Source organism: Theropithecus gelada, chromosome 17, assembly GCF_003255815.1.
Source record: "Theropithecus gelada isolate Dixy chromosome 17, Tgel_1.0, whole genome shotgun sequence".
Taxonomy (NCBI): domain Eukaryota; kingdom Metazoa; phylum Chordata; class Mammalia; order Primates; family Cercopithecidae; genus Theropithecus; species Theropithecus gelada.
In genome coordinates this window covers 52,809,671-52,833,387 of record NC_037685.1, presented here as the reverse complement: position 1 = coordinate 52,833,387, position 23,717 = coordinate 52,809,671, and the positions used below count along the sequence as shown (strand labels likewise).

The window sequence follows — 23,717 nt, the reverse complement described above, 5'->3', positions numbered from 1 at the left end:
TATATCCAGAAAATATACAAAAACTTTTACAACTCAATAGCAAAAAACAAATAATCCAATTTTTTAAACGGGCAAAGTATTTGAAGAGACGTTTTTTTTTGAAGACATAAAAATGGCCAATAAGCACATGAAAACAGGCTCAACGTCGTTAGTCTTTAGGGAAATGCAAATCGAAACCACAATGAAACATCACCTCACAGCCACTAGGATGGCTACAATAAAAAAGACAGATAAGAGCAAGTGTGAGGCCGGGAGCGGCGGCTCACGCCTGTAATCCCAGCACTCTGGAAGGCCAAGGCGGGCGGATCACTTGAGGTCAGGAGTTTGAGACCAGCCAGGCCAACATGGTGAAACCCCATCTCTACTAAAAATACAAAAATTATGGTCGGGGACCCTTGTCACAAGATGGCGCCGAAAGCGAGGAAGGAAGCTCCTGCCCCTCCTAAAGCCGAAGTCAAAGCAAAGGCTTTAAAGGCCAAGAAGGCAGTGTTGAAAGGTGTCCACAGCAACACACAAAAAAGAAGATCCGCATGTCACTCACCTTGAGGTGGCCCAAGACACTGCGACTCCGGAGGCAGCCCAAATATCCTCGGAAGAGCACCCCCAGGAGAAACAAGCTTGACCACTACGCTATCATCAAGTTTCCGCTGACCACTGAGTCCGCCATGAAGAAGATAGAAGAAAACAACATGCTTGTGTTCACTGTCGATGTTAAAGCCAACAAGCACCAGATCAAACAGGCTGTGAAGAAGCTCTGGGACGTGGATGTGGCCACAGTCAACATCCTGATTCGGCCTGATGGAGACAAAAAGGCATATGTTCGACTGGCTCCTGATTATGACGCTTTGGATGTTGCCAACAAAATTGTGATCATCTAAATTGAGTCCAGCTGCCTAATTCTAAATATATATATATCTTTTCAACATTAAAAAAAAAAAAAAATTATGGTTGGGCAAGGTGGCTCACGCCTGTAATCCCAGCACTTTGGGAGGCCAAGGCGGGCAGATCACTTGAGGTCAGGAGTTTGAGACCAGCCAGGCCAACATGGTGAAACCCCATCTCTACTAAAAATACAAAAAATTAGCTGGGCGTGGTGGCGGGTGCCTGTAGTCCCAGCTATTCAGGATGCTGAGGCAGGAGAATCACTTGAACCCGGGGGGATGGAGGTTGCAGTGAGCCGAGATCGAGCCACTGCACTCCAGTCTGGGCAACAAGAGTGAAACTCTGTCTCAAAAAAAAAGGCCAGGCGCGGTGGCTCACGCCTGTAATCCCAGCACTTTGGGAGGCCAAGGTGGGTGGATCAGGAGGTCAGGAGATCGAGACCATCCTCTCTAACACAGGGAAACCCCGTCTCTACTAAAAATACAAAAAATTAGCCAGGCGTGGTGGCGGGTGCCTATAGTCCCAGCCACTCAGGAGGCTGAGGCAGGAGAATGGCATGAACCTGGGAAGTGGAGTTTGCAGTGAGCTGAGATCACGCCACTGCACTCCAGCCTGGGTGACAGAGCAAAACTCTGTCTCAGAAAAAAAAAAAAAAAAATTAGCCAGGCATGATGGCAGGCGCCTATAATCCCAACGACTTGGAGGCTGAGGCAGGAAAATCTCTTGAACCCGGGAGGCAGAGGTTGCAATGAGCCGAGACTGTGCCACTGCACTCCAGCCTGGGCAACAGAGTGAGACTCCATCTAAAAAAAAATAATAATATAAGTAAATAAACATGGTCAGAGTCACCTAAGGAAAGCCTGCAACATGAAAGAGAAAGTCTGAAACAAGCAGAAAAAACAAAGATAACAAAAAGCAATCCAGAGGAAGTACAACTTAGGAAGTAGAAGAAAAAAAAAAAAACAAAACTCTTGAAAGAATAACTTCAGAGAAATAAAGACAAATATCGAAGACATAAAAGAAGAACAGACTGATTAGAGACCAAGAACGAGCTCTTGGGAACTAAAAAGATAATGCCTGCACCTAAAAGTTTAATATAAAACCTGAGTGAAAAAGTCAATGAAACTTTCCAAAAAGTTGAACGAAAAGAGACATGGATGATAGGATATCAACAATACCAACGGGTCCATTGAGGAGATCAATATCCAACCTATAGGGACTGGAGAACAGCATGGGGAAATGGTTAAAGAAGTAATGGAATAACACGTCCCAGAACCGATGGCCACAAGTCTCTAGGTTGAAAGCTTTGAGAGTGATGAGTACGATAAATGAAAACAATCTACATCAAGGAACATCATCGTGAAATGTACAATACTGGGTACACAGAAATGATCCTAACTGCTTCTAGAAAAAAAGAGCAGGGGGATCGCTCAGACAGGCTTGAGAGTCAGGACAGCATTAGACTCACACAGGAACACTGGAAGCAGGTAAGTAAAGCACTGATGACTTCAAAATGCACAGCTAGTTTTTATCCTAGAACTTTATGCCCTCTCATATTTTCAATCAAGTAGAAGAGGAACCTTTTCATACAAGCAAGAATTCAAAATGTTTCCAAGAGTAAATCATGAAAAAGGAAGATACAGCATTTGACAAAAATGCACTCCAATACAGAAAAGTGACAAAGAGAACTCCCAAGGTGATAGCTGTCTGTCAGGTTTGGAGAGCTGCCAGTCCAGACTGCAGGAGAAGGCGGACAGCATTTGCGCTCCTGGAAAACCGCCTGCTGTTTGACAGATCCACTGTAGAAAATAGAAAGGAAAAAAACCCTGTAGTTTCAAAGAAATCAAAGCAAATGAAAGAAATAAGGTAAGCCGTGTGCAGTGGCTCACACCTGTGATCCCAGCACTTTGGGAGGCTGAGGCAGGTGGATTATCTGAGGTCAGGAGTTCGAGACCATCCTGACGAACATGGAGAAACCCTGTCTCTACTAAAAATACAAAAAAATTAGCCAGGTGTGGTGGTGGGTGCCTGTAATCCCAGCTACTTGGGAGGCTGAGGCAGGAGGATCCCTTGAACCTGGGAAGCGGAGGTCGTGGTGAGCTGAGATCATGCCATTGCACTCCAGCCTGGGCAACAGAGCAAGACATACTGTCTCAATAAATAAATAAATAAATAAAAGATAAAAGAAATAAGGTAAAAAGTCCAAGAGGAAACAAATTTTGTACAAATAAGAAACAAGAAACTATAATCACAATCTATGATTTGGCTCAAAGACTACTTTAGCAGTCAATAATAATTACATTGACAATTGACTTAACTAAAAATTGTGATAGAACTACATAGGGAAATAGAACTTGGGGCAGAGAATGTAAGAGAATGACCACAATATGACCATATGGTCAGAACAGGTGGTTCCAGTAGGTACCATATGGTCAGAACAGGTGGTTCCAGTAGGTACCATATGGTCAGAACAGGTGGTTCCAGTAAGTACCATATGGTCAGAACAGGTGGTTCCAGTAAGTACCATATGGTCAGAACAGGTGGTTCCAGTAGGTACCATATGGTCAGAGCAGGTGGTTCCAGTAGGTACCATATGGTCAGAACAGTGAGGCAGGGAAGGACTACAGCAGTGAGGCGGCTGAGCCATGGGCAGTGCTGGACACACCTTAGGTATTGCCGACTCCGATCCCTAAGGAATACCGTGTTCTCTCCATTGCCCAAGCATCACATGACACATAAGGGAGAGATGAAGACTACTTGCATGAGTCCCAGAATTCAGCAAGATGCTTGTCAGTGCAAAGGTTCATGCCAAACTTGATGACTACCCTCCCATGCCTGTGCCTGTAGCCATTACCACATGTAGCTACTGAGCATGTAAAATGTGGCAGGTGTGACTGAAGAACTGAATTTTTAATTCAATTAAGTAATTAATATTTTTGAGACGGAGTCTCACTCTGTCATCCAGGCTGGAGTGCCGTGGCGTGATCTCAGCTCACTGCAACCTTTGCCTCCCGCGTTCCAGCGATGCTCCTGCCTCAGCCTCCCGAGTAGCTGGGACTACAGACTGGAGTGCCATCACACCTGGCTAATTTTTGTACTTTTTAGTAGAGACAGGGTTTTACCATATTGGCCAGGGAGGTCTCTAACTCCTGACCTCGTGATCCACCTGCCTCGGCCTCCCAAAGTGCTGGGATTACAGGTGTGAGCCACCACGCCTGGCCTTTATTTGTTTGTTTATTTTGAGACGGAGTCTGGCTCTGTCGCCCAGGCTGGAGTGCGATCTTGGCTCACTGCAACCTCTGCCTCCCGGGTTCAAGTGATTCTCCTACCTCAGCCTCCTGAGTAGCTGGGATCACAGGCATGTGCCACCACGCCTGGCTAATTTTTGTATTTTTAGTAGAGACGGGGCTTCACCATGTTGACCAGGCTGGTCTTAAACTCCTGACTACAAAAGGTCCACCCACTTTGGCCTCCCAGAGTGCTGGAATTACAGACGTGAGCCACCATGCCTGGCCTGAATTTTGAATTTTAACTTTTAATAGTTGCCATTGAAATTGAAATTGAAACCCACTTCCACTTCTAGGAAGATAGAGTGAGTGTACTGCTCCTTATTTCTCCTGCTAAGTAACTAAAACTCCTGGATATTACAGATAAAACTCCTGGATATCACACCTAAAACTCCTGGATATCACACCTAAAACTCCTGGATATCACACGTAGAACTCCTGGATATTACACATAACACTCCTGGATATTACACGTAGAATTCCTGGATATTACACATAAAACGAAGGTCTCACTGAAAGGTGGAGAGAAGGCAGACCGTTTAGGAACCTCAGTAGCTAAGGAATTACACGGTAGAGAGTTTTCCCTCTAGAACACTCTCCACCGTGTAATTTCTTTTTGCCTCAGTATCCCAGACTTGGAATAGAGAAACTGGAAAATCAGAGATAGCAACAAGCAGACAAAAAAAAAGAGTCCCCATGAAAGACTGCTTTCTCTAGCCAACGGATGAGGAAAACCGTAGATTAGCCAGGCAGCTCTTGGACAATTACTACTGTACTCCAGGCAATCACCACAGAGAAAACTGTGGCTCCACCCAACCTGTGCCAGCAATGACTGAGTGAGGAGCCTAGGATTCCATCCTTGTAAGGCTGCAATAAAGCACCCCGATGTTCCTGCCTAAGTGATGTGAGAGAACTCCCGGTAGGGAGCTGGGATTTTCCTCCCCGTTGGCTGGTGATACCTTTCCTGCCCCGTGGGGAGCCTGGACTTCTAGTCTACCGGGCAGTTATGAGATGCCCCTCCCACTCCCGCGTAGGGCAGCAGCAGAGGAGGCCTGGCAGAGTCAGGACTTCACTGACCATTGCCCAGTGGCAAGGAGGCCACCCCGTGGGGTGAACACAGCACGGAAAGCAGGCACTCCCACCCTGGCTTAGCAGGAACAAGCAGCCTCCCCTGGCCCTGAACGTCCAAAGAGGCTGAGTGGGGACTTTACCTTCCTAGGGAATAATGAGGCAGCATGTCCACCTTCCCTGCCAAAGCCATGTCAACAAAAGTCAGCTACAACAAAAGATCAAAAATATCCAGGTTTCCATCAAGGATCATTCATCACACCAAGAACTAGGAAGATCTCAAAACTAAGTTAAAAAAAAAAAATACCCAGTAGAAGCCAACACTGAGATGACAGAGATGTTAGAATTATCTAAAATCTAGAATCAGCCATAACAGAAAGGCTTTGATAAGCAATTACAAACACTCCGGAAACAGAAGATAAAAAGCATCAGCAAAGAAACAGAAACTAGAAGGAGGAAGAAATGGAAATTTTACTTTACTTTTTTTTTTTTTTTTTTTTGAGAAAGGGTCTCACTGTGTTGCCCAGTCTGGAGGACAGTGTTGCAATCACAGCTCATTGCAGCCTTGAACTCCTGGGCTCAAGCAATCCCTCTGTAACCGAGTACCTCAGTTTAAAAAATGTATTTTAATCACTCACTTTCTTTGTCTTCCTTCCTTCCCCTCTCACCACTTCATTCCTTCCCTCTCTACACTCCCCTCTGGCAGTGCATGCTTATCTAATTACATTCTTGCTTAAGAAGCCCCAGAGGCTAATCTCAAACAAACCAGGCATGAAGCCCCCACTGCAGAATCCTCCCAGTTAGGGGGGAGTCATGACAATTAGTCCACCACCACCAGGCTGAAGTCAAGATAACGCCAATCAGACCTTTGGACAGGTGATTACCCAAGACAGCCACCAGAACAAGACACACAGGACCCTGCACCCTGAACCATTCCCACGTTTCCCATACCAAGTTTCCCTTTGAAAACCCAGTGGTAAATTTTAAAATGTAAGCCGGTACTTTAGAATGCTATTGCCATCTTCTTTGTTTGCCGGCTCTCCAGTTAAAACTGCTTTTCCTCCCACCTACCCCGACTCTTGTATTCTGGCTTTTTTTTTTTTTTTTTTTTTTGGAGAGTCTTACTCTGTCGCCTAGGCTGGACTGCCGTGGTGCCATCTTGGCTCAGTGCAACCTCTGCCTCCTGGGTCAAGCAATTCTCGTGCCTCAGCCTCCCAGGTAACTGGGATTACAGGTGCGCACCACCACACCTGGCTGTTTTGTATTTTTAGTAGAGATGGAGTTTCATCATGTTGGCCAGGCTGGTCTTGAATTCTTGACCTCAAGTAATCTGCCTGCCACAGCCTCCCAAAGTACCGGGATTACCGGCATGAGCCACCACACTTGGCTTCAAAAATGGAAACTTTAGAACTAAAAGATGGCCAGGCATGGTGGCTCATGCCTGTAATTCCAGAACTTTGGGAGACTGAGGTGGGCGGATCACCTGAGGTCAGGAGTTCGAGATCAGCCTGACGAATGTGATGAAAGCCCAACTCTACTAAAAATAAAGAAATTAGCCAGTGTGGTGGCATGTGCCTGTAGTCCCAGCTACTCGGGAGGCTGAGACGGGAGAATTGCTTGAACCTGGGAGGTGGAGGTTGCGGTGAGCTGAGATCGCGCCACTGAATTGCAGCCTGGGCACCAAGAACGAAACTCCATCTCAAAAAATATAAACAAGAAACAAAACAAAACAAAAACTAAAAAACTGAAATGAAAAAGCTCAGTGAATGGGTTCAAGAGCAGAATAAAAGGGTCCGAGGAACAAATTAGTGAACTGGAAGCTAGAACAATAGAAATTATCCAATGTAAACAACTGAGAAAAAAGGAGGGGGATGTGGAGGTGGGAAGCCGAGCCTTAAGAATTATAACAAAAGATCTAGTATTTGTATCAGTAGAGTTGTGGAAGTAGAGTTTGAAAGGAAAGGTGTGAATGAAAAAGTTCTGGATGAAATAATGCCTGAAAACTCCCCAGATTCCAAATTTGGCCATAAAAATAAACCTACAGATTCAAGAAGCTGAGTGAACCCAAAACAGTAAAAAACAAATAAATCTAAGCCAAGAATCTCCTAATTAAACTTCTGAAAAGTAAGCAAAGAGAAAAGCTTGAAAGCAGCCAGAGAAGACACCGTATCTATCCACAGGGGAAAATCATTAGAATGGCTACAGATTCGCTTGAGAAACCACGGAGAGCAGGAGGAAGCAGCACAGCATTTTTCAAGTGCTGAAAGAAAACTATCAACCTAGAATCCTGTAGCCAGTGGAAATACCTTTCAGGAAGGGAGGGGACATGAAGACATTTTCAGGTGAAGGAAACCTAAGGGAACATCACCAATAGACCTCCCCTAAAAGAACGGCTAAAGGAGGGTCTCTAAAAAGAAAGAAAAAGACAAAAAGAAAAAGCCTTAGCACATCAGGAAGAAAAGAAAGAACATGGTAAGCAAAAATATCAGTAAATATGACAGACTTTCCTTCTCTTGAGTTTTCTGAAACGTTTGATAGTCAAAACAAAAAAATTTTAAGTGTCTGATGTGAACTGAAAAGAACAACACTGACATTTGAGTGGTTTTCACTCTGTAACAACAGCCTCCAATCACTTTGTACTTTTTAAGCATGATGATTGGGTTTTCACACTCATGTGGGATGTGTCTCCCTCAAACTGTTACATTGGCACATTACTCATCTGATGTGAACTTAGGAAAAAACTCACAATAACCCGTATGCATTTCATCCCAGTGTCCAATAAGATTTTTCTTTTCTAAGGTGAATAAGCTCATTTTGTCCACTCAATGTAGGCTTCTGTTGGAAATGGAAAATGCTCTTGTAAAGGAAAAGCTTTTTTACTGATGGAAAAAGATGTAATGGGATTAATAATACCAGCATAAGGATCACTTGAGCCCAGGAGTTCAAGACCAGCCTGGGCCACATAGGGAGACCCTGTCTCTACAAAAAATAAAAAATAAAAAAATTAGCCAGGCATGGTGGTGTGCACCTGTGTCCCAGCTACCCAGCTACTTGAGAGGCTGAGGTGGGAGGATCACTTGAGTCCAGGAGGTCAAGGCTGCAGTGAGCCATGTTCATGCTACTGCACTGCAGCCTGGGCGACAGAACAAGAACCTGTCCCAAAAAAAACCCAAAAAATCAAAAAACCAAAAAACAAAACCACAAAAACCTAGCATAGTACTGCTTACAAATATTGACTTAATATCAAAGATCTTTTTGATTATGCTTTTTTTTTTTTCCCGAGACAGAGTCTCGCTCTGTGGCCCAGGTTGGAGTGCAATGGCACAATCTCGGCTCACTGCACCCTCTGCCTCCCAGGTTCAAGCATTTCTCCTGCCTCAGCCTCTCGAGGAGCTGGGATTACAGGCATGAGCCACCATGCCCAGCTAATTTTTGTATTTTAATAGAGATGGGGTTTCACCATATTGGCCAGGCTGGTCTTGAACACCTGGGTTCAGGCGATCTGCCTGCGTCAGCCTCCCAAAGTGCTGCGATTAGAGGCATGAGCTGTGGCCTTCCCTACTTTTACAAGGCAATAAATTAGCCTGTTCTTTAGTGGAGTGGTCCCCAACCTTTTTGGCACCAGGGACCAGTTTCGTGGAAGACAGTTTTTCCATGGACGGGGGAGAGATGGTTTCAGGATGAAACTCTTCCACTTCAGATCATGTGTCAGACTCTCATGAGTGCACAACCTGATCCCTCATATGTGCAGTTCACAGTAGGGTTCAGCTTCTATGACAACCTAATGCCACTGCTGATCTGGCAGGAGGTGGAACTCAGGCAGTAATGCTCACTCGCCCACCACTCTCCTCTTGCTGTGCAGACCCGTTCCTAACAGGCCATGGACTGGTACCAGTCAGCAGCCCGGGCGCTGGGGACCCCTGCTTTAATGGATGCTGGACTAAGACAAAGATTCCTGGATCAGAGACAAAGGACTTTATTTTTCATAGCACAGCAAGCATCATAACGCATGTTTGCATCAGTTTCCCCTTGTTCCCAAGTCCCACTGGGGCAAGGGGGAAGACCCAGATGGTTCTGCTGAGGTATACCAAGCTTGGGGAATCTGTCTTTTTTATATCAAGCAGCAAGCAAACTTGCTCTTTGTCTTGGAGAGAGACATCATCTTACCCCTTAAAGTTGCTCCCTACAAATCCAATCCTGAGAAATGGCTCAGATAAAGAGCAGTCAGGCCTTGCCTTCTTGGCACATTCAGCAAAGTGTGCAGGAGGGAGCCGGGGAGAAACTGCTCACATCTGCACAGGGCAATGTGGCAACAAACCTTGCAAATACACCTTACTTTTCACCCGAGAGTTGCACCTCTAGGAATCTGTCCACATAATTACTTTCACATACACAAATGATGGTTATGAGGTTATTTATTCTAACATCGTTTATAATCGGAAAAGGTCAGAAACAACTATACGTCTATCCATATGGGACCGGTTGGATTATAATACCCTCACAATGGAATACTATGCAGTAAGAATAAAAAAATAAATTTCTTTATGTGCTGCTATATAGAGTGCCAAGACATACTGCCAAGTGAAGAAAGCAAATGCAGAAAAATATGCCTAATATTCTCTCATTTCTGTAAGAGGCAAAAAGTATATATACATTTTTCTTGTACTGTGTACACATAAACTTTCATTCCTCTAAGAATGCTCAGTAAATTATTAATAATATCATTTGTTGTCTGTGGGGAGGTGAATTGAATGATTGGAAATGAAGGAGAGTTTTTTTGTATGTCACTTTTATATGTTTTTTTTTTTTTGAGACAGAGTCTTGCTGTTGCCCGGGCTGGAGTGCAGTGGTGCAATCTCAGCTCACTGCAACCTCTGCCTCCCAGGTTCAAGTGATTCTCCTGCCTCAGCCTCCTGAGTAGCTGGGATTACAGGTGCACACCACCATGCCCAGCTAATTTTTGTATTTTTAGTAGACATGAGGTTTCATCATGCTGGCCAGGCTGATCTTGAACTCCTGACTTCAGGTGATCTACCCACCTTGGCCTCCCAAAGTGCTGGGATTACAGGTGTGAGCCACCGTGCCTGGCCAGTATGTTTTGATTTCTAAACCATGTAACTGTACCTATTTAAAGTATACAAACTCTTTTATTTTCCAGATTTCTTAATATCATCACTCTTTATCATCTACCTATCTTCTTTGAGACAGTTTGTCTCCTTTTGCACAGGCTGGAGTGCAGCGGCATGATCTCAGCTCACTGTAACCTCCGCCTCCTGGGTTCAAGTGATTCTCCTGCCTCAGCCTCCCAAGTAGCTGGGATTACAGGCGTACACCACCCACGACCAGCTAATTTTTTTGTGTTTTTAGCAGAGACAGTTTCACCATGTTGGTCAGGCTGGTCTTGAACTCCTGACCTCAGATGATCCACCCGCCTTGGCCTCTGAAAGTGCTGAGATTACAGGCATGAGCCACTGCACCCAGTCTAATTTTTTAAGACAGAGTTTTGCTCTGTCACCCAGGCTGGAGTGCAGTGGTACAATCTCAGCTCACTGCAACCTCTGCCTCCCAAGTTCAAGCAATTCTCCCTGCCTCGGCCTCCCAAGTAGCTGGGATTACAGGTACCCACCACCCCACCCACCTAATTTTTGTATATTTAGTTATTTAGTAGAGACAGGGTTTCACCATGTTGGCCAGGTTGGTCCTGAACTCCTGACCTCAGGTGATCTGCTAGTCTCGGCTTCCCAAAGTGCTGGGATTAGAGGCATGAGCCACCGCACCCGGCCTCATCAACCATTTAAAATGAAAGGTCAGGAGCTATAACTGTCCCCTCAGTTTAACATATTATGCTGGGGAATTAGCTCTAATTCATGATTTATTTGATCACTCACCATATTTATTTGATATCCCACTTAAGCCACTCAATAATCCTAATGAGGCATATTTTGTTCCCTTTTTACCTAAGTTGGTCACAGAACCACAGCCTGATTTGGACTCTGTGTGTCTACCTGGAAAGCCTGCTTTTCCACACCCCCAGCCATTCCTGAGACAGCCCTGTCTGTGCTGTGCAACCCTGGCTCATGTGTGTCACAGGGGAAACGGGCGGGAGTTAGAACATGCTGAGAGAGGCAAGGACTTACAAACTCCAGTAAGACATGACACCAACTACGGGATCTGGATTCAAAATTTTAATAATAAATTGTGCCAGTAGAAGCTTTTCAAAGGCAATGATATATCAATAAATAATAGTTAAACTGAGTTCCTGAGAAAGAACCTACCACATGAAAGTATGTCAGAGTGCTGTGAGTAACAACATGGCACGACTATAAAATAGCGAGAATACTGACAGTCACGACGACAGGCACAGCAGACTTCAGAGTATGCCACTCACGCAAATGTAAACCAGTACACAGGAATCTTTGTTTTTTTAGTTTAGACATTCATACACTTCTAAGTGTTGTTGCCTAGATAGATACTAAGTAATGGATACATTATGCTAAGAACTTCAAGGAAAAATATGTGGAATAATATAATGAAAATTATGAAGCATCAGATTTTTTAAAAAGCAAAAAAGAATCGAACCTTTTACTCATATATAAATCACTTTAAATAGGAATCATACTAATTTGAAATAAGGAATATTGTGTTTGTGTGTGTGTGTGTGTACACACACACATACATCTATACTTCTAAGAAAATATGTATGGCTTATTTTTTTATTCCAATGTCATTTTGAAGAATCTTTGCCTTTTTACAAAGGATAGAAATATGTATTGTTTAAACCAAGTTAAGATTTGACACTTCAAAGCACACTAAAACAAACAAACAAACAAAAACAATGAGAGAACCGTTAGATCACTCAGTTTCCTGATGGTAACAGAAGAAAACAGGAGTGAGAATGTTCACTGAAGCTTTCAGTGTGGGCAGTCTGTCAGTAAAAAGGTAAGTAGTAGGGTCAGAGGTATGGCATTCCACATACCAGCTCTACCAAGAATGAAAGAGCATATGGACTACAGAAATGGACGTGTGTCCATGATTAATTAAAAATTTTTTGGCATAGCTGTATTAATCCCTTTTGATGTATATAAGTTCAGTATATGACAAATGTTTCAGGTTCCCACCCCACAAAAGAATCCAATCACACCCAAGACACACACACACACGTCACTTCTCAGTTACACATCTGCATTTCTTTAACAAAACACTAAGAGATACAATCATAGCGAAGAGGTCACCTGCACAATACGTTATCAGCACACTGTCTAGAACACCTCATTTAAAGACACTCGGTAAAAACGTATTCACAGGACCTGCTGTGAATGGCAAGACACGGTAATTTTATAATAGACAAACTCTGCTCATGCAGTACTCTCCACACACCAGACGTCGGAAATCACAGCCACGTCACCTTGCTCACACTTCCTATTATACTAGAATATGCAAAAAGCCAAAAAAAAGCAGCTTTTAACATTATATCACAATGTTGAAATGTGGGAAAAAATAAAAAACAAAAACCACTGTGTGGATAAAATGGTCTCCGTGACACTGAGCAGTGTTACCTTTTTTTTTTTTTTTTTTTTTTACATTATTGCACAGAGATTTCTTATCAAATGTTCTTCAGTTTTTATGTCTTTTCCTAAATGTGAATAAGTGCTATGGATAAAATACAAATGTAGAAAATAACAGCAGCATGATTTGTCAAAGTTAATCCCTATAATTTAGTAAGAAAAAATGGATATAAACAAAATAAGTGCTCTTTCTAAACTGTACTAAATTTTCAAAAATATTGTTTTAATGCAGTGAAGGTCCTGAAAAGCCTATTGAAAGCAATGCTGAGTCCTGTTTTCAAAAGCGTCTTGTTGTTTGGGTTTTCTTGGTGAAGACCAGAATTTCAAGTGAAGTAATCGACGGACTAATTTAAAACAAAACAGCCCTCGGCTTCCCTCTTGGCCTGTTAGGGCACCGGCTCCGGGACCCTGACCTGGGAGGCAGCGAGTGGTGGGGGTGCCTGGCCCCCATCTACACGTACACAGGCTGGCAGCCTTCGGTCTGATCCACCAGATCAGAGGTTTCTAAATCTGAGTTCTCAGACTGTGAAGCTTCTGCTCCTGAAGGCTTTGGGCATCGAAAGGGGTAGCCATTGTCATCAAAGAACCGCCGGAAGGTGAATTCGTAAAATGCGTGCTCAGGGTGCTTGTTACTGGGGGAGGTGAGCGTGTCCCAGGCCTTGGCGCTACCTTCGCTGGCATCGTTCCAAGGGCTTTCTTCATCGACGGGGTCGAAATTCGAGGTGTCCATGGGGTGGCTGATGGTGGGAACGTAGGGGGCCGGCTGCTTCCGGATGTCACTGGAGAAGTCAATAGCGCTGAAGAAGGGGTGGGCCTTCAGGTCGTCGGCCCCATTCCGCCCCAGGCGGTGGTCTGCAGAGCAGCACAGCTTCGTGATGAGGTCCCTGGACTCAGGGCTCAGCTTCACCTGGGCTGGAATGTGGAGCGTGTTCTCCCAGTTTATCACCTGAGGAACAACAGAACCAACGTGTTAGGTTCTCCTCACATCTTGGGCAGTTCTGGGACAGCATGTGATGACATGACTTTCAAATAAGTGTAATTTCACAACAGGAGAGGAGTTAGAATAGACACAGAAGCAGCAGTTGTTGATCTCAGCAGCCATAAAAAGTCAGTGTCATTTCAGTCGATGGCTCACAGCCTGAGGCCAGAATGACCAGTCAAATGCAGACAGAAAGATACTGATTTTCTTCTATCAGAAATACTGTCTAGCCAAAGAATGTTGTGCTTTCCATAAAAATGAAGAGAATGATGGTCTACGAGTTATTTTATTTATTTATTTAAATTTATTTATTTATTTATTTATTTTTGAGATGGCGTCTCGCTCTGTCACCCAGGCTGGAGTGCAGTGGTGCGCTCTTGGCTCACCACAACCTCCGCCTCCTGGGTTCAAGCGATTCTCCTGCCTCAGCCTCCCGAGTAGCTGGGATTACAGGAGCCCATCACCACGCCCGGCTGACTTTTGTATTTTTAGTAGAGACAGGGTTTCACCATGTTGGCCAGGCTGGTCTCGAACTCCTGACCTCAGGTGATCAGCTAAAGTTATTTCTTTAGCTATGGCAATGGATTTCTGTCAAACCATCATGGCACTCATTCAAATACTTACTGTGGTCAAAAAACAGCCAACTAGGGTTTTGAAAAACAAAAAGGGCCGGGCGCAGTGGCTCACACCTGTAATCCCAGCACTTTGGGAGGCCGAGACGGGCAGATCACAAGGTCAGGAGATCGAGACCATCCTGGCTAACATGGTGAAACCCCATCTCTACTAAAAATACAAAAAAACTAGCCGGGCGTGGTGGCGGCGCCTGTAGTCCCAGCTACTCCTGAGGCTGAGGCAGGAGAATGGCAGGAACCCGGGAGGCGGAGCTTGCAGTGAGCCGAGATCATGCCATGGCACTCCAGCCTGGGTGACAGAGCAAGACTCCATCTCAGGGAAAAAAAAAAAAAAAAAAAAAGGAAAAAGAAACCTCATAGAAAAGAATAAAGCTGGCTGACCCCATGTGACCTTACGTGCTCCACTGCACAGACCAGCCATCTGGACGTTCAGTAAATGCGCCTGTTGTAGAGATGTGTCTACTGTGAAGACGAAACCTAGGGCATTTCTTTATTGTTTACACTTAGCGTCAGGAGGAAACAAGGCCAGCATGACTGGCTACCAGCTGGGGTGACGGGACAGTGGATAAGGCATGGAAGTTAGTGGGTGTATGGGTGGGAGGCTTGGTTTGAACCTAAGTAGTGTTTTCATAGGGCTAAAACTGTAGAGCTCCTAGAAGAAAACATAGCATGAAATCTTCGTGATGTTGAGTTTGGCAGTGATTTCTTAGACATGCCACCAAAAGCACAGGGAATAAAAGAAAAAATAAATTGGACTTCATAAAAATTTAAAACTTTTGTGCATCAAAGGACATTACTGATAGTGAAAAGGCAACAAAATGGGAGAACAGATTTCAAAGCACATATTTGAAAAGGGGTTAGTATCCAGAGAATATACAGAACTCCTACAACTCAACAACAATAACAGAACCAAATAACTTGATTTATAAAGAGTAATGGACTTGAAGAGATATTTCCAAAGATACACAAATGACCAATAAGGACATGAAAATGAATTCAACATAATTAATCACTAGGGAGATCCAACTCAAAACCACAATGAGATACCACCTTACATCCCCTAGAGTGGCTACTACTTAAAAAAAACAAAAACAGGAAAATACTTACTGAGGATGTAGGGAAACTGGAACACTCAGCCACTGCTGGTGGGAATGTAAAATGGTGCAGCCACTATGGCAAACAGTTTGGGAGTTCCTCAAAAAGTTAAACACGGAATGACCATATAATCCAGCAATCCCACTTTCTGGTTTATATCCAAAAGACCCGGAAGCAGGGACTCATACAGTGGAATATTATTCCACCTTAAAAAGGAAGCTGCAACATGGATGAACCCTGAGGACATTACACTAAGTGAAATAAACTAGACACAAAAAGACAAATACTGCATGATTCCACTTGCAAGAAGTCCCGAGGCCAGGCACGTGGCTCGCGCCTATAATCCCAACACTTTGGGAGGCTGAGGTGGGTGGATAACTTGAGGTCAGGAGTTTGAAACCAGCCTGACCAACATGATGAAACCCATCTCTACCAAAAATACAAAACTTAGCTGGTGTTGTGGCAGGCACCTGTAATCCCAGCTGCTTGGGAGGCTGAGGCGTGAGAACCCGGAAGGCAGACGTTGCAATGAGCCCAGATCGTGCCACTGCACTGCAGCCTGGGACACAGAGCAAAACTGTTTCAAAAAAAATAAATAAATAAGTCAGTCCTGAGCATAGCCAAACTCACAGAGAAGCATAAGACAGGCGAGCAGGCGCTGGAAGGGAGAGTGGGGAGTTTCTGTTTAATGGGTTTTTGGATGATTAAAACATCTGAAAATAGAGGGTGGTGATGGTTGCACAATATTGTGAAGGTACTTAATGTCACTGAATTATACACTAAAAAATAATTAAAATGGTAAATTTTATGTTATGTATATTTTACCAGAATAAAAAAATCTGAATTATCATGTGGACAATTTAGTGAGTAGCTCAGCAATTCAGTCAGGGCGCGGATAATGACAGATTCCAATTTTACTGTTCCTAGGGTGAAACTAGGCCTTACTTTAGGGTTTTTCTACTTTTCTTTTCTTTTTTTTTGAGACAGAGTCTCGCTCTGTCGCCCGGGTTGGAGTGCAGTGGCGTGATCTTGGCTCACTGCAACCTCTGCCCCCAGGGTTCAAGTGATTCTCCTGCCTCAGCCTCCCAAGTAGCTGGGACTACAGGTGCCCGCCACCATGCCAGGCTAATTTTTTGTATTTTCAGTAGAGACGGGGTTTCACTATGTTGGCCAGGATGGTCTCGATCTCCTGACCTCATGATCTGCCTGCCTCTGCCTCCCAAAGTGCTGGGATTACAGGCGTGAGCCACTGTGCCTGGCCTTACTAGATGGCTTTTCTAATTAAGGTTATTAATTTAGGCTCCTTGGTGATCATGGCCACTAGGACATGTGAAAACTCCTAGGACTGTGTGTCAGTTGGTATATCCACTGAAGACTGCAGATTCTCAATTCTAATTCTCAATTCAATCCTTAGTAACTCAATTCAGAAAGCAAATGACTGTCATTTTAACACTAATAATTTAGTATCAAGTGAATGACAGATTTAACTACTTTGAATATTAGGAATATGCACAACTAGCCTGACCACACAGCTGACAGTTTGCAAACAATGATATCATATCCAAAAAAAGAAACGGATTTCTTTAGATGTACAGTTGACCCTTGAACAACAGTTTGAGGGTCACTCACACTAGCATTTTCTTCCACCTCTGCCACCCCTGAGACAGCAAGGCCAATGCCTCCCCTTCCTCAGCCCATTCCACATGAAGATGACAAAGATGGAGACCTTTATGATGATCCACTTTCAATTATTAAAATAGTAAACCTATTTTCTCTTCTTTACAATTTTTTTCCTTTAGAAAGAGTCTCACTCTGTCACCCAGGTTGGACTACAGTGGTGTGATCTCGGCTCACTGCAACCTCCGCCTCCCAGGTTCAAGCGATTCTCCTGCCTCAGCCTCCGGAGTAGCTGGGATGACAGGTGCACACCACCATGCTGGACTAATTTTTTTTATTTTTAGTAGAGGTCGGTTTTGCCATGTTGCCCAGGCTGGTCTTGAACTCCTGACCTCAGGTAATCTGCCCACCTTGGTCTTCCAAAGTGGTGGGATTATAGGCATGAGCCACTGTGCCCGGCCAGCATTTTCTTTTCTCTAGCTTGCTGTATTGTAAGAATACAGGATCTAATACATATAACATACAAAATGTGTGTTCATTGACTCTATGTTACTGGTAAGGCTTCCAGTCAACAAACTATTAGTAAAGTTTTTGGGGAGTCGAAAGTTCTATGCTGATTTTTGACTGTGCAGGGGGCTGGCACCCCAACCCTCCACTGCTGAGGGGTCAACCATAGTTCCTGGAGTTCCGTGTGTTCTCTGCAGGGCAGGCGTGGGGCAGGGAGACGGTGGGCCTGCAGCACACCTTTGCTGACCCTCACTGTTCTTGCCTGGAAATATAAGGTGGCAGATGGCCAAGGGTTTAACAGAATTTCAGATATTAAAATGGGCCCAATTCCACGGCTTTGCTTAACAAAATAGAAAACTTAAAAATAGATAATAATTTAAAAAGTAATGAGATTACTTTTAAAAATCCCATTATATACAACTGCCATTCCTACCCTACTCAGAATAAGAGGGCGAATGCTGACCAAAGGTTCACGGGTACATGAGAAAATCAGATGTCTGCAGCAAGCAGACGCGTGGTTCCTCTCACATTACCTTCAGCTGGGTTTCTGTGGGAGTTGGTGCCAAAAAGGGCGGCTGTCCCACCAGCATCTCGAAGAGAATCACTCCAACACTCCACCAGTCACAGAGCTGAGTGTACCCTGCAAGACAAAGTTCACTCAGTCCCTACGCAGGCAGGAATTCTCCTCCGAGGTGAGTTTCAGCAGATGGACCTTTGTAAGTACCTGGATGCTAATGGGTGGGGGTGGCAGCCATGGCCGCTTAGGTTTTCGTAATTTTAATCATTGTAATAAGAAAATACTTTTTAATTTAAAAAGATTATTTTTAGTGTTAGCAACTAGTTACTAGCCAGAATTTTATGTTCTTAAAGATCACAGACAGAGGCACCAATTAAAATAACGGAAACTGAAAACCATAAAGTACTATAACCCGTGAACAGTCAGGGGAGGGTCCGGGCAGCTTGCTGGGAGGCTTCTACATCAGTTTTGGATGAAGCTGAAGCCTATGGAGATGAGAAGGGCGTGGGCAAAACCCACCAGACATTCACGGTAAGCCGAACGCTCCTTGTGTGAGGCCCCCACGGAGCTGGGCCTTCCTCACGGGCTCCCTGTGCTGGGTCAGGGCTGGCCTCTGGGAGGCTGTAGGCTGGGCTCCTTTACCTTTCATTTTCTCCCACTTTTCCTTCAGGGCCTCATGGCCCATCAAGCCAGGCTCGTCTTGATGTCACCTAATCCTTGCTAAGTATAAACTGGGATGTTAAGAGGTCAGCCCGGGGGTGCCTGCAGCTGCATATGCCAGGGTAGCCCCCTCAGGCCCCTCTGTTATCTCCCTGTCCCACCTCTTCCTGCCCAAGTTTGGCACCAGATGCTGCAGAAAAACCCCAAGCAATGGTTCCTTGGGAATACTGCACGCGGCAGAGGGAAGCAGACCTTCACTGGGCACCAAGGTTATTCACAACCTCTCAAGGTCGTTACTGCTATGTCTGTGGTCTGAGCAGTTAAGTAACTTGCGCTGGATTACCACAGCTACAAAGAAAACCCAGACTTGAACTGGGTCTGGCTGGCTCCAAAGACTTTAAACAACGTGTGGCGGCAGGGGCTGCCTGTCTCTGGATTAACGACACAGAATCAGACGAACACCCACCGTCACTGTGGACCATGCAGGATCACTGAAGGAATCCTCGTCTACTGAGCCAGATGTTGTATCTGACAGAATGGAGCATCCACCCAGGAGGCAAATTTTATGAGCACTGGTCATTTGACACAACTGGCACCTGCCACTTTTGCTATGGTCTAGCAGGGAGAATGAGAGAGAAAGGACCTTCCAATGCTGTCACGTAAGCACCAGCTGCACACAGTACAACTCAGCCAGGAGCCTGGGACAGAAGTGAAAGCTAGAGCCCAGAAATGTGTGGTCTGGGCAGACTGAGCAGAGGTCCCGTGGCCCTCACAGTGGTTTCCATCATTTGACTGTGAAAATGAGGCCTGCAGTCATTCCCTCGGGTCTAGGTAGAGACTGAGGGCAGCAGACACTGTCTAATGGTGCATGTCTTCCAACCCCCTGAAGCAAGAGCATTTCCAAGGCAGAAGGGAGGCCTGTTATGTTGCGGAAATAAGTAGTTTTCAGGCTTCCATGAGGACAAAAATATGACTGGAAGCATCAGGTCCTTGGAAAGCTAGAGCCAAGGAGACTCAGCTCACAGGTCTGAAGAGACGGAGACCTCCCGTGGGGCAGCTGGCTGTGGCGCACGTACCTTTGCGAAGGAGAACCTCGGGCGCGATGTAGTTTGGAGTCCCCACCAGTGAATGTGCCAGGCACCTCTGGTGCTGCTTCCGCGCCCTCTGCTCCAGGGTCTTCAGCCTGTCCCCACACCGACAGTTAGACACGTCGTCCCAGAGGTCGCTGGGCTCCATGCTGTCCTGCCTGACATGGCTCCCTTCACCCAGGAATCGGGGGTGGTGAAAGAAGAGAACAAAACACAAAGTGAATTTTCACTCTTCAACAACTCAACGGATCCACAGCTTAAAACAGCAAAGTCATTCCAATCAGCTCCTGCCATATCAGGATAGAGAACCCCCGCTGAGCTGCTCCATACAGGCAGCCTGCTGTCCCTAGTTCGGAGACACGTGTGGTGAGGTTGGCGCTAGCACCAAGGTGGAAACGACGGTGAGGAATCATGGGAAACCACGCACTGCGCTGAGCTGGCAGGAAGGCACTGCAGGCAGGAGAGGCTGGAAGAACGGCGGGGACAGCTTGTAGCCTATTGTCTTAAAAATATAGTAGGCCAGGTGCGGTGGCTCACTGCACCTGTAATCCCAGCACTTTGGGAGGCTGAGGCAGGTGGATCACCTGAGGTTGGGAGTTTGAGACCAGCCTGACAAAAATGGAGAAACCCCGTCTCTACTGAAAATACAAAATTATCCAGAGGTGGTTTTGTATTACAGTGCGTGACTGTAATCCCAGCTACTCAGGAGGCTGGAGACAGGAGAACCACTTGAACCCGGTGGGTAGAGGTTGTGGTGAGCCGAGATCATGCCATTGCGCTCCAGCCTGGGCAACAAGAGCAGAACTCTATCTCAAAAAAAAAAAAAAAAAAGTAAACCTGAAATCCACTAACTTAAAAAAAAAAATTCATATATCATTCTATTCCTTTTGGAAGGGAAAGCTGTCACACCGATTTATAAAAGAATGGAGTGACGGATAATTTCGAAATGATTAGGAGCCACTAGGATGGGATATTGAGCTGCTTGCCACGGGGTGAGTGACGTCTACACAGAGAAAACGCATGCGGCACACTCAAGACAATACCTTTCTGGTAATATTTGGAATTGTGAGTCCACCTGAACCCAGTGCAGAGGCCGAAATCTGTGAGTTTAATGTGACCATCCAGATCTATCAAAATGTTATCAGGCTTGATGTCTCGGTGGATGAAGCCCATCTTGTGGACGCTCTCAATGGCCAAAGTCAGCTCTGCGATGTAGAACCGGGCCAGGTGCTCAGGGAAGACCTCCATCCGAATCAGCAGGCTCATCATGTCCCCACCAGGGATGTAGTCCATCACAAAGTACAGGCTGTCTTTGTCTTGGAAGGAGTAGTAGAGTTTGACCACCCACTCATTGTCTGCCTCGGCCAGGATGTCCCTCTCGGCCTTGACGTGGGCCACCTGATTCCGGTTCAGGACATCCTTTTTCCTTAGGGTCTTCATGGCGTACAAGGCATGAGTGTCCACCTTACAAGCAAGGCACACTTCTCCAAAGGCACCGATCCCCAGGGTTTTGATTTTGACAAACATAGACTTGTCCATCTTGGCCCTCTTAAGCCTGTTGTAATTAGACTCTTTCTGGTAGAGGATCTTCCGCATCTGTTCCTGCTCAGCTTCACAGAGTCCAGCCTGTGCAGAAGGAAAGGAAGGAGGAAGAATCACATTAGAGAAGTCCCATGATAACATGTGACTGGGATGGGGATGCCCTGGAACCTAACTCATTTTACAGAAAGGAGAACAGAGAAGAACGGGTCTCATATACTACAAAGCAAGGTGACAACTGGTTTTGTTTTGTTTTTGAGACAGAGTCTTGCTCTGTCACCTAGGCTGGAGTGCAGTGGCACAATCTCAGCTCACTGCAGCCTCCACCTCCTGAGTAGCTGGGACTACACGCGCCCACCATCACGCCTGGCTAATTTTTGTATTTTTAGTAGAGACAGGGTTTCATCATGCTGGCCAGGCTGGTCTTGAACTCCTGACCTCAGGTGATCTGTCCACCTCGGCCTCCCACAGTGCGGGGATTACAAGTGTGAGCCACCGTGCCCGGCCAGTTTTGTTTTTTTATATCCATATATAGACTTGAATTTGGAATGAAAAATTAAGACAGGCCAGGTGTGGTGGCTCAAGTCTGTAATCCCAGCACTTTGGGAGGCCGAGACGGGCGGATCACGAGGTCAGGAGATCGAGATCACCTTGGCTAACACGGTGAAACCCCATCCCTACTAAAAAATACAAAAAGCTAGCCGGGTGAGGTGGCGGGCGCCTGTAGTCCCAGCTACTCGGGAGGCTGAGGCAGGAGAATGGCGTAAACCCGGGAGGCGGAGCTTGCAGTGAGCTGAGATCGGGCCACTGCACTCCAGCCTGGGCGACAGAGCGAGACTCTGTCTTTAAAAAAAAAAAAAAAAAAAAGTTAAGACAAAAAAGAGAGTTCTTTCTCTAGGAGACTTTTGCTCTAAAAACTAAGTGAAACTTCCATTAACAAAAATCTGTGGGAAAGGGGACCACAGCAGTCCTAGAACTCCAAGAGCCATCTAATCTTTCAGCAACTTAGGGAAAATGGAAAAGCAGGAAGAAAAGTCAATGATCAGCATACAAAAATCAGTAGCACACATTAGACAGACTTGTATATGGTGAGAGACAGGGTCTAGTTTCATTCTTCTGCACGTGGATATCTGGATTTCTGTACACCAGTAACGAATACCATTTACAACAGCTATAAAAAAATCTAGAAGCAAATTTAACCAAAAGTGAAAGAGCTCTACAAAGAAAACTACGAAACCCTGATGAAAGAAACTGAGGACACAGACAAATGAAAAAAGATCCCATGTTCACCGACAGAAAGATTTAATATTGTTAAAATGACTATACTACCCAAAGCAATCTACCAATTAAATGCAATCCCTATCAAAATACCAATGACATTTTTCACATTAATAAAAAAACAACACTAAAATTCATAGGGAGACCAAATAGTCAAAACGATCCTGGGCAAAAAGAACAAAGTTGTTACCCGACTTCAAAATATATTACAAGCCTAGAGTAACTGAAACTGCATGGTACTGGTATACAAACAGACACATAGACCAACGGAACAGAATAGAGAACCCAGAAGTAAGTCCATGTATTTACAGCCACCTGAGTTTTGACAAAGGTGCCAAGAATGTACACGGAAGAAAAGACATGCTGGGAAAACTAGACATCCATATGCAGAAAAATGAAACTAGACCCCAATCTCTCACCATATAGGAAAGTCAACTTAAAACAGATTGAAGACCTAGAAACAAGACCAGAGGCTATGAAAATATACACCAGGACACTGGTTTGAGCAAAGATTTTTATGGATAAAATCTCAAAAGCACAGGCAAAAAACCTCAAAATAGACAAATGGGACTATATTAAGCTAAAAAGCTTCTGCATAGCAAAGGAAACAACAGAGTAAAGAGGATACCTGTGTTGAACAGGAGAAAATATTCACAAACTATTCATCTGACAAAAGACTATTATTCAGAATATACAAGGAACTCAAACAACTCAACAGCAAAAAAAAAAAAAAAAAAAAATCAAATAATCCTATTAAAAAGTGAGTCAAAAGGCCGGGCGCGGTGGCTCATGCTTGTAATCCCAGCACTTTGGGAGGCTGAGGCGGGCGGATTACTTGAGGTCAGGAGTTTGAAACCAGCCTGACAAACACGGTGAAACCCCGTTTCTACTGAACATACAAAAATTAGCTGAGCATGGGGTCGCACCCCTGTAGTCCCAGCTCTCAGGAGGCTGAGGCAGGAGAACAGCTTGAACCCAGAAGGCAGAGGTTGCAGTGAGCCGA

At 45.0% G+C, this 23,717-nt stretch overlaps 1 protein-coding gene and 2 pseudogenes across 2 annotated transcripts in view; 2 read left to right on the top strand and 1 right to left on the bottom strand.

Moving 5' to 3' along the window:
• The first annotated feature begins 405 nt into the window (after nucleotides 1–405).
• LOC112611074 lies at nucleotides 406–878 on the top strand (annotated as a pseudogene).
• A 6,987-nt stretch (nucleotides 879–7,865) lies between these two features.
• On the top strand, nucleotides 7,866–7,962 carry LOC112611201 (annotated as a pseudogene).
• Nucleotides 7,963–11,409: 3,447 nt separating this feature from the next.
• The window catches only part of LATS2 (large tumor suppressor kinase 2), a 96,348-nt gene continuing 84,040 nt past the window's right edge, over nucleotides 11,410–23,717 (bottom strand). For both annotated transcript variants that reach the window (XM_025364689.1, XM_025364690.1), the window contains exons 5-8: nucleotides 20,941–21,523; nucleotides 19,886–20,068; nucleotides 18,166–18,272; nucleotides 11,410–13,748 (exon numbers count right to left, since the gene is read on the bottom strand). In XM_025364689.1, coding sequence (XP_025220474.1) covers nucleotides 13,254–13,748; nucleotides 18,166–18,272; nucleotides 19,886–20,068; nucleotides 20,941–21,523 — 1,368 coding nt within the window. In that variant the 3' untranslated portion in view covers nucleotides 11,410–13,253. The remainder of the gene's footprint in view (nucleotides 13,749–18,165; nucleotides 18,273–19,885; nucleotides 20,069–20,940; nucleotides 21,524–23,717) is intronic.